The sequence below is a fragment of the Glycine max genome, chromosome 9, assembly GCF_000004515.6.
Source record: "Glycine max cultivar Williams 82 chromosome 9, Glycine_max_v4.0, whole genome shotgun sequence".
Classification (NCBI taxonomy): Eukaryota; Viridiplantae; Streptophyta; class Magnoliopsida; order Fabales; family Fabaceae; genus Glycine; species Glycine max.
Window position 1 is genome coordinate 40,590,808 of NC_038245.2, and position 12,123 is coordinate 40,602,930.

At 28.3% G+C, this 12,123-nt stretch overlaps 1 protein-coding gene across 1 annotated transcript; it reads left to right on the forward strand.

The window, feature by feature from the left end:
- Positions 1 to 8,295: 8,295 nt before the first annotated feature.
- Positions 8,296 to 10,102, forward strand: LOC100817623 (U-box domain-containing protein 21). The gene has a single exon (XM_003533268.5). The coding sequence runs from the start codon at positions 8,591 to 8,593 to the stop codon at positions 9,905 to 9,907; it is 1,317 nt and encodes a 438-aa protein (XP_003533316.1). The 5' UTR covers positions 8,296 to 8,590; the 3' UTR covers positions 9,908 to 10,102.
- The last annotated feature ends 2,021 nt before the right edge of the window (positions 10,103 to 12,123 follow it).

Below are 12,123 nucleotides of genomic sequence, written 5' to 3' on the forward strand. Positions count from 1 at the left end.
ATACAATCTGAGTGTCATTCATCAAGCTGGTTAATGATTTATTCATTTTTTATATATAAAAAGGAAATGGTTCCATGATCAGGGCCTGCAGGAGCTGTTATTGTATTTTTCTGACTTCATTCGTATTCATACCTAACTATGGCGACCCGTGCTTACTTTGAATTCCTCAAGACTGATATATACAATAATAAAGACCAGAGAATTCAATTTAGTTTATCATAGTCAAACAACTTGGCTTTAAATTTTACTTTGGCTACTCATATTGAACACAATAATTAAGCTTGGTTTATAGTGGATCCTTACATTTAATATGTTCCCCTCTTTATAGGAAATCTGTGTAAAAATTCCAAAAAAATTAAACTGTTTTGCGTGTTAGGTATAATGTGGGGCTTATTTAGGTTTGTTTTCGATTTAAAATTTAAACTCGTGCCCTACATTTTTCTTGAGGCCCAAAGTGAAATAGTGAATACTACTAAATAGTTGACAATATATAACATAATTGCTTCAATTCGCTGCAGCATGTTACTTACACAAACTTGGGAAATAATTGGCTATGTAACATGTCCCCTCAACTACTTACACCACCATGTGACAGTCAAATGTTTAGAAGTGTGTGTTTGAATAACTATTTACAAACTTGATTTTAGATTACCTAATTAGTTTTATAAAATTAATTTACTTTATTAAGATTGAGTTTGAAATAAAATGGATATGCATTTTGAATTTTTTCTTTTAAAAAATAAGTTTACAGGATAAAATTCTCATCACAATTAAAAAAATGCATGAGTTGTTTATGTTAAAATCAGATTTAATTAGATGCATTTTCTAGTATGAAGCACTAATAAAAAAGCATGTATATAAATTTTCTCCCACTATACAGGCAGTTTTGCCTGCTCCAGCCATATATCTAGAATTTAATGAAATTAAGAAATTCCTATAAATTAAAGTTGATTGTTGTTGACTTATGATAAGAGAAAAGAGAAATTTCTTAGTTTAATTAGGAAGCAGTATAATATAATCTGTTAGTTAGGAGGCGTACCTAAGTTAAGGGTCCGAAAAACGAAGATGAACGAATCGTAAAGCATTGACGGAACAATGAGAGAAGATTTTGTTGTTTAATTCCAATAATTAAATATGGATTAATATTATAACATAATTATATTAGTTATTTATTATTAGTGGATTTTATTTTATGTGATCAAATTAAGTGAGATTTTAGACAACTAAATCAGAAAATATAAACTTAAAACGAACATATGTAAATATTGGTCCATCAAGAGATAATAAAAATCCTATTAGGTTAATAGGCCAAAAGAACTATGGTCTTTAATGTACCTAGGGGTCACATACACTTTCTCAAGAGTTAAAAGTTACGAATGTTCTATTAACGAATAAAGAGGTTCTCATTATATTGGTATTTTATAAGGATCCTTTAAAATTCCAACAAGTGGTATGAGAGCATCATTACTCTTAGATCATTGGGAATTAAAGTTTTTCTTTTTGCAATCGACTGGTTTTTAGTAATTGGGTTGTTTTTTTGTTTCGTAAAAAAAAATGTTGTTTTGGTGTTTTTCTGATCATGATCTTTGATGATTGACTGTTAACGTCATCTAATCATGTATTGTTCTTTTTACTTTCTTTTGGATAAAAGTTTTACTCCGAGATTCTTGTAATACTAATAAATTAAAGGAGAAACGTTATTATATAATTTATTTATATAATTATGATTTTCTAATATGGGAGCAAATTAAAGTTAAAAGTGAAGTGAAATTTCTTCGGTCTCTAAGGTGCATTGCACAAACATTACAAACATAAATTAGTATTAAGGAAATATTTTTTATGAATAATCTTATTATTTTTTATATAAAATATTTTAAATATTTCTTTTAATAATTTATACATGATTTTTTTAATTCCTTTCATAAATTTGTGATAATGTTATTTACAGATGCAATATTTGCTTGGGGCATTTTAAGTATAAATCAATGATAGCATTAAATATAATTTAAAGATATGATATTTATTTTGCCGTAATTAATATTTTATATTTTTTTTGCTATTATGATTGAGTGTAAAGCAGTAACAGATCTTTCTCATTTATTTATATGTCTAGTATTTTTTTTAATTAAATTGATTGACACGATATATTGCAAAAGTAATCCCTAATGTGAAAATTGATTTAATTAAAATTGTATAGATTTTGTATGGAATTATTTATTCAAACTGTGTTTAATCTAAAGGAAGACATAATTTGGGGTCAAATAATATTTTATATTTGTGATGATAAATGTGTGATAATTATAAAGGTAATTTCATGTGAATAATAGTCATTATAAGGAAAGGCTATTATTTGACAAAATTTATTATCAATATTTGATCATTGTGTTGAGAGTACCAATTACAAATTAATTTCTCAAGAATTAATGTTGTGCTAGGTATGTTATGATGGGTGCAAAATATTTGCATGTTTTGTTATATATTTTTATATAACTAAATTATATGAAATTTGTGTAATTCTAAGACCTCTCATTTATTATATTAAATTGTCTTGTTTTTTTTTTTGTTAAATTGATTGAAACAACATGTTGTCAAAGTAACATTTATTGCATAAGTTGATTTGATTGAATTTACATGAATTTTGTATGAAATTATTCATGTAAATTGTGTTTGGTCCAAAGGAAGACACAATTTGACAGAAAAATTACATGTTTGTGATGGTAAACATGTGGTGATTATAAATAATGTGATTTTTCATTTGAATAATAAAATGTTTAAAGACAATTATTATTTGAACGGAGTAATCATCATATAAGTTTTTCATGTGAACAATGGAATGTCCAAAGACAATGTTTGTTTGATAGGACTTAACACCAATATTTAATCAACACGTTGAGAGCACCACTTCCCGTTAATCTTTTTCAATCCAAAGAATGAGGATTAATGGTGCGCTAGGTATCTTGTTTGAGTCTTAAAATTTACCATAAAAATTATTTGTGCATTGTATGTTTATTATTTTCTTCTTTAATTGTTGTTGTTGCTATTATTGTGATTTAAATTACTCATATTATTTAAATCCCAAAGTTGCATGTATAAAATTTAGAATTTGGGGGAAGTCAATTGAGAGTTCAAGATATTGCATAATTTTTTTTTCGAGAGAAGAAACAAGAGAACAATATAAGAAATTTCTTTTTTGCTTTTGTAGGATGAAACATATAACAAAAAAGTCCCATTTACACTATTTAGTGTGTGAAAATGGTAAACTTCTCATTTTTTTTTGTTTTAAAGTTAATTTAGTTTTGTAACAAAGGACGCTAGCGGATAGATTTTGGTTCTACTACTCACAAAAACATATCTATATGACTATATTATGTTACCTATGGAGTTATTTGTCAAGTGATAATGAAAGATTTTTCTATGTGGGCGACGACATAAAGTTATGATTGAAGTTATGAGAATTTTTATGTTGCTTTAAAAGACTCAATTTCATTTGAATTTGGTTAAGACATATATTAAACTATTTATTAAACCAAATTTTATTTTTAATTTGGACAAATTCGATTATTTTGTTCAATTAAAAATAATAAAGTTAGTCTCTCATGATTTAATCATCATGGATCCTCCAAAATTCCAATAGATTTTTCCTAAAATAGTTGTGAATTGTGTATCTTATTTTTCTACTACAATTGCTCTGATTCTTTCCTCTTCTTTTTTATTTTATACATGTATATAAAATAATTTTATATCATTATTTAATCATAAATTATCATTTAAATTATTTTAAATAATTATTTTAAAAATTAATAAATTTATTATATATAATAAATTGTGATTGAATTACTGTATAAATTTTTTATACCTTTAGTGCGTAATCTTTTTTCTCATTTTTAAGTTACTGTACCTGAAAATAACGTTATTTTCATATCAATACAAGAATAATTTACGCACAATTAAAATGTTAGTTTGGTTAATTATGGCAAATGTTAAATCAAGTATAACAAAAAATTTAATTCAATTATTCAATTTATATATAAAAAAATCTAAGCACATCGAATTAATTAATGAGTAATTGTTTAAAGTATTGTGTAAGGAAAAGAAGAAAAAAAATCTCAGCAAAAGAACTAGTCCAAACTAAATTAAGACCCCAAATCAAAAGCCTTCATTCGTTATGCAAAGGATTCAAATTTAGCTTTGGTGGCACGCTCTCATGTCATCAACGATGAGAATAGAAAGGTGATTATTATTGCATCATGGTCTCGCCGCACACGCAAGGAGGTCAAAGCCTTTGGTCTCCAAAAGGAAAATAAAAATAAAATAAATGGGTGGCTTAATTAATAATTAATATGAATGAAAAATTTAGGGGCTATGGTTTGGTTTGCAATGCAATTGCTGGGTTTGAAGGTGTCAAGAATGGAGTTTGGTTTGGTAAAACAGAGACTAACTAACTCTCTCACAACACAACACCGTGTCTTTTCTTTCATTCACCTCTGGTCTTGCTTTTCAATAAGCCACCAAAATTAAATATAATGAAAAGGTCAAACTAAAACCACACTACACCTTGTTCAAGACAGAATAAAAGGTTAGTTTCTAAGTTTTTTTTATAAAATATTTATCAATTAATTTGTGTTAAAACAAATTCTAATAATAGGTTTTAATAATATCTTCTTTTTCAATTATATTTTTTTTTATCCAGAATATTCAATTTTTTCCTTTCATCATAAAATAAAAAGAATACTCAAATTTTAAACCTTAAATTATCTAAATCCAAATTTATTTTAATTAATAAAATCTAATTTAGTTGATTGAATGAATTGAATAAGTGATATAAAGTTTTAGTACTATTTTTTATTCTTAGATAAAAATATATAAGATAAGAGACTAGTTTGTGAATTCATTGAGGAGAATTTTCTCTATTATAAACTGGTCTATCAATTGAATCATCCTGATAAATTTTAAGAGTTATAAAATTAGATATGATGCCTCAAGATCACCGTTTCCATTATTTAACTTCATTTCTTTATTATATGTATTTTTTATTATCACAATTTGACTCCTAAGTCCAATCGCCAGATCGCTGCAATCTAGTACTTGGAAGGATACATTATGTATGTATTATATTGGACTCTCACCAATACAAAATTCATGATCTGTTTAAGTATTGTATTTTTATTTGTCGCTTATATATATAATTTACTCAAACAACATTAAATTAAAATATTCAAAATTTAGTAATTCCGTAATTTTTGTAGTGTTGCAACTTAATACAGTAGGGTATTAATGCAAAAAGGTTCCATCTACATACAACTAAGAGTGTATTTGGATTCGTGTTGATTAATTCAAAAAACATGTAAAAATAACATAATTTTGGATCAATGTTTACGTATTTAGTCATATGTTGAGAAATTTAGTTTAGATTTAAACTTGATATTGAGTTAAACAATTATAAGTAGTTAGCTTTTATATTAGATAAAAAATTTATAATAAATTCAACTAAAATGTATAAAGTTTACGTCTAAGGTTTTAGTTGGATTCTTTTGTTAATAATAAAAAATTAGCCAATAATTATGTTTTTGTTTTACATTCATTAATATGGAATATATATATATATATATATATATATATATATATATATATATATATATATATATATATAATATATATATAAGACAAAAATCAATTACTTCTAGTGTGCAACATCTAATAGTAAATGCATGCGAGCGTCAAACGAAGTTATTTGAATTCAAAGCAATTTAAAAGTAGGTGGTGGTAATATGTCTATAGTTTCAACTTTCAAGAGTCAACAACTTTATGTATTAGTGTTATAAAAATAAAAATAAACTGTATGTATTAGTATGTAGAACGTCTATACTTGTTTTTTAAACTTAATTTAATTACTTTAAGCATTAGACGAATATGTAGAAGTTCAACGTTGATCCTGAAATTTTCAAAACAACCTACTTTTTAATTGCTTTATTTTTGTTTCGTCTTTATATACTTACATAAAAAAAATATTTTTGCCACCCTAATTAAAATCTTATTCTTATAAACTTTGATTCTCTTGACTGATTATGATACTAATTCTTAAGTAGCTAGAGTTTTAATTATACTTAAAACTTATCAATATTTCCCAAGAATATTTTTTATAAGAATCAAATTCAAAATTTTCACCTCAAACATGTGTTATCAGTTAACTTACCTCATGCATGGCTGTTAAATAAAATTCTTATGAACCCATCAAATGAAGCATAGAAATCTTTTACCGAAATACGCGAAAACCCAAAATTTCAATTTGTAAATTCAATGATAGATGCATCACTGCGTACCACCGACTTCAATTCCTATATCCCAAACCTAAAAACATTAATTCTATCCTCCATTGAACATGCAGAAGTTCTAAATTATATATTTACGAAGTATCACATCATACAAAGAATAACAAAATAATCTTCACATGCTATATGACATGGTTTATTAAGATCTTGTGTTCAAGTAAAACAAATTTGTAAAGTAATTAAGCAAGATATCCCTAAACAAATACTATTAGATTATGAAAACCCATCATTATTGAAGATGTTGACTTCTCCCTCCACCTTCAACAATTTTATTAAGCAATCAATTTCTTACCAAATCTTCTTCCTCTGTTATTACGAAGTATATCACGTAGGATTATTCACACATTCAAATCTTAGTGCAATATCCACACTGCCAGTTCTTTTTATGAGAATTGATTTCATTCATAAAACTTTCAATGTTTATAATTTAGTTTTCAAATCTATCAACTTCATGATAAATTAGTATTTTTAATGTGAAGATGAATAAATTTAAAGGCTAAATTTATCATACAATTAATAAATTTGAAGACTAAATTGTGACAAAGTAGACTTATGTAGAGACTAAGTTAGCATATAAAGATTAATTTTTAATTAAATTGACAGATTTGGAGATATACATAGAGACTTTTAGAAATTAAATCAACACACATCACCATTTTTAGGACCAAATCATGTATTAATTCTAAAAGTTGATGATTTTTTTTATTTTATTTTTTATAATTCAAAAGGTATCCTTTATAAGCTTGAGACTCATTTAGATATTGATTAGAGGTATCAAAATGAGTTATTTGGTTTGGCCTCGCAGGTCAAGCATGAAAAGTAGGACAATTTGGTCTATCTCAAATTTCTTTTGGGTGCTTTATTTTGGTCAGTTGGTCTGGGCCAAATTGGTGATTATTTTGCCAATTTTAAAGGAAAATAAAAATAAAATAGTAATATTCAATCAAAATAGGTTGGATTATATTTAAACTTATAATTCTTTAACTCGACTTAAACCAATCAAATTTATTCAATTCTTTTTGGGCCAAAAATATTTAGAGTACTTGATTTAATCTTTCAAGTAACCCTCCACTAATTTATCAAGTCATAACTGATTTTTCTCAATATATATTTTTTCCATATTCTTAAACCTAAGAATTAAACTCAGATTATATACTTAATAGACAAGACTAATTTTGATAGATTATCAAAGTCTATCAATTAAAAATTATAATAAATATAATTTTTAAAATAATTATTATAAAAATCAATCATCTTATCATAAACAACAAAAATCATGATTAAATAATAACATAAAAAATTTAATTATTATTTCCTTTTAATTAAATTCAAAGTTAATTAAATGAACTTATATATATCACCTGTATATTGAAAACCAATTACTCACCCAAACAATATTACTGTTTTAGTAAATCATTTGACTTTCTTTATACTGTTAAATATTTTATTTTATTTTCTATCTGATTTTTTTATTTTTTATTCCATTCAAGTCTCATAATTATATTTAACTTCAATTTAAATAAATTCAAATTTTAATACTAATACACGATATCAGATTAAAAATATGTATATTTTTTTAATAAACCAAAAAAAATTATATATAGTAATTTTAATCAAACCTAATTGAACTCTAATTTCAAAATTTTAGCACAAAGTAAACAACACCACATGCGTAGCAGTAACAACAACAAAAAAATTGAGAGAAAAAAAAGGGTGTTAACGTGTAGCATGATATTGTACGTGTTGTGTTGGTCTTATTCATTAGTAGAAAGCGTGTCACCGAGTCTACACCCCAACAACGCCAAACCCAAAACAAAAAAACAACAATATCGGTTTTTTCTTTTACCCGTTCTTCCCTTTTGACGGTTATACCATGTATTCATAATTTTTCTTCAACTCTTCAATGGTCAATGTTCTCTCTCTCTCTCTCTCTCTCTCTCTCTCTTCAAATTTGAATGCTTCTCTCTTAGAATAATAGTATTTTCTTTGGGGGTGGTCTAACTTTGAACACATTCATATGTATGAAACCAAGGACCCTGATCATGACCCTGTACTTATATAACACAGCACACACACGAGACATGATATATCTATGTGTGTCTGATTCTCTATAAATATATTCATATTTATATTGTACATACACGAACAAACCCAATTGAATTGAAGAAAATATTTCTCATCAAATTGTTCCAAACTTGATCACCAAAAAGCACAATTCACCTTACAAAAAACACAAATTTTGGTTAATTGCTATAGAAGAGATGGTGTTGGGATGGAGGAGAAGGAAGGGCAGCAACAAAAACCGTCGCAAAGGTGGCAAATCCATCGCTGAGTTGGTGACTCCCAATCACTTCAGATGTCCAATTTCTCTTGACTTGATGAAGGATCCTGTGACATTGTCAACAGGGATAACCTACGATAGGGAGAGTGTGGAGATGTGGTTTGATGAAGGGAACATCACATGTCCTGTCACAAACCAGGTTGTGAGGAACTTTGACATGATTCCAAACCATTCCCTTAGGGTAATGATTCAAGATTGGTGTGTGGAGAATAGGCAACATGGGGTGGAGAGGATTCCAACACCAAGGATACCAATTGGCTCAATTGAGGTTGCTGAGCTTCTGATGCTAGTGAAGGCCTCGTCAACGGATTTGGACCAATATGGTTGCCTTGAATTGGTGCAGAAACTGAAGAGGTGGGGTGGTGAGAGTGAGAGGAACAAGAGGTGCATAGTGGACAATGGAGCACCTGTGGCATTGGCTTCATCATTTGATGCATTTGCCAATGATTCCATTGAGAGGAATGTGGTGCTTCTTGAGGAGATTTTGTCAGCACTCAATTGGATGTTTCCACTTCAATTGGAGGCACACAAGTCTTTGGGGTCTTTGGCTTCTCTAAGATGCATGGTTTGGTTCTTGAAGCACCAAGATCTCTCAGGGAAAGAGAAGTCCATTGTGGCATTGAAAGAGCTTCTGAAATTTGGTGATGTGAAGCATTTGGAGGCCTTGTCACAAATTGAAGGGGTCAATGAACTCTTGGTGGAGTTCATCAACAAGAGGATTAGTCCAACCATCACAAAGGCCTCATTGAGTGCGGTTTGGTACTTGGTTTCATCCTCTTCCAATTCAAGTGATAAGATGAGGTTGAAATTTGTTGAATTGGGTTTGGTTTCTTCTTTGCTTGACATTCTCATTGACTCAGACAAGAGCATGTGTGAGAAGGCTGTGACCATTTTGGACTCTCTATGCAGCTCTGAAGAAGGAAGGAACAAGGCTTGTGGGAATGATCTAACAATTCCTCTTTTGGTGAAGAAAATTCTGAGAGTTTCACCTTTGACAACAGACTATTCTGTTTCCGCGATTTGGAAACTGTGCAAGTTTGGAGAAAAAGATGAAGGGAGAACCCTTGTTGAGGCCCTTCAAGTTGGTGCCTTTCAGAAGCTCTTGTTGGTGTTGCAAGTTGGATGTGGTGATGAGACTAAGGAGAAAGCAACTGAACTTCTCAAATTGCTCAATCCTTACAGGGCTGAATTGGAATGCATAGACTCAGATTACAAGAATGTTAAGAGATCATTTTAACTTTTTGGCTGCTTAATTATTAGTATTTTTCTATTAGAAGTAATTTTGTGCTGTAAATTTTTTTTGGCCCAACGAATGGATCTCTGCAATCTTTGTCATGGGATTCAACGAATGGAGCATATTGAATTGTATTCTTTTTTGTATATTACAGTAAGAGTACGAATGACATATTGATATCTTCGTTTATCACATTAACTATATATCTTATCTCAGTACTTTTCTTTGTTGTCTTATCTCATTGCTGTAAAATAATTGTACTGCCTAGTTGTACAAATATAATATCTCAAATATTTTATCCCAAAAATTTGGTAAAATATATATATATTATATTAGAAAAGTGTCTTGCAAAAGAAAATGATTTGCCACTTTCTTTTGAAATACCAGAATGAAGAAATTAATTAAAGTAAATTGTGGTATATAAGACTTGAACAAGACAAAACTTTAGGTAATTTTTTAGGTGATGATTCCGATCTAAGTTTGAAATCTTTTGTAAGGTCATTGGATTCTTCCAACACCAACGGAACTGGCACTGTATTTCTTTTTTTCTGAGTTATACCAATTGATAATTTTTTATCTTTTTCACGTTTTATTCCCACTTCTTAATTTCTGATTTCTTTTTCTTTTTTTTACGTGTGTTATGCAAATGTATTTTGTCTGGTACTGAATAGCATGACTTTCTTCTTATTAAAAGGTTTTCCTTAACCATAATCATTCGATGCGAGAATTTAATTTATCATGTACTAAAAGGATCTCGTTAATCTTATTAAATGTAGGACTTCATCCACTTCATCATTACGCATACTCCAAATTAGAAGGGCATGGTTGTAATGCGGGAATATTTGGGCACAAAGGTGTTCTCCAAATTAAAACAAAAACATTAATGGAGTTTGGAAACATTTGAACATGTGTGGTATCAAATCTTTTATGATTTGAATATTGAAACTAGATGAAACTTCATGTACCAAAAATTTTCTTTTATATGCCATAATACTATATTGCGACACCTTTATGTGTTTCTTCAAAACTTTGGTTGGCAAACACGGTGTTATTCTAAGCTAAGACTCTCCAACTTAAGAGAAAGGCATGGTTGAAGTGTGGAATCATTTGAGTATGTTTGACATGAAAGCTTTTGTCATGTGAATGGGAATTACGTATATAATAGGATGATCTTTGGGAAAAAGAGTTGTTATATTTTTTTAGTTACTCTGTTGAACTTGAGAGAAAAGCACAAGAAGCTTTTATATCTAATTTTATATTTTAAAATGTTTATCTAGTTATCATAATTTTTAAATATTTTAAATTAAATATGCTTTTTTCCCTTAAAAAAAACCCCACAAATAAACGGATCCTATATGATCCAAAAGCTAGCTTCTACATTTTGGCCCCATCCAACCTAAAATACCACATTTCTTCCATTACCTATTTATAGTGTGTGCGGTTTCACATTAATTAGGAAGTATCATAATTGATTTTGTATCTTCTCAAACGTGATTTCATTTAAGATATAGATCTTTCATTATTGTTAAGTAAAATAATGATACATATAATTTTAAATAAATGCTATATAAGTTGAAAAAATCGTTCATACAAAATTCAACTGGATTCAAGGATAAATATTAAATGTAATAAAGTGACAAGCATTTTCATTGATCAACGAGTCAAAAAGCGTGTAAACTCTGTTTAAACAATTCATGCTAAACCATTATTCTTGTGAGCCATTTTTCTTAATACGCTGCACAACTATGATGACTTTGCCAGTTTAGTTTGAAAGAAATTAGGTAATGTAGGAGTTTGCAGGAAACTTTATATACCCAGAGAAAAAGAAAAAGAAAAAGAAAACTGTGGAGAATGATTTTCCGTCATGAAATTCTCATGTACATCTTAAAATAAAATAAAAAAGTAATTATTGATGTTTACAGCTAACATTGACAAGAGATCCATGCCTGGGACAGCGATTTAAGTTGAACTCTCTCAAGAACCTTCTATAAATTGCATAGAGTGTAAGACTTGAAACCAATAGGAGGTCATTTTCATAGCTTATGGTCTGAATTAATTGGAAACACCGTGACTTGAAAGCATGAGTCCAAAATGATTGATAGTTAGAATTTTTAATAAACTTTTTATAATATCAAAATATATTAAGTTAGATTATCAAGAGTTTTTAAAAAATACATGAATTCATAGAGTTTGATCAACACGCAGCGAAATCTTAACAC

Bases quoted from the DNA above. Each gene is read 5' to 3' on its own strand.
- LOC100817623 (XM_003533268.5), top strand. From the start codon at position 8,591: ATGGTGTTGGGATGGAGGAGAAGGAAGGGCAGCAACAAAAACCGTCGC.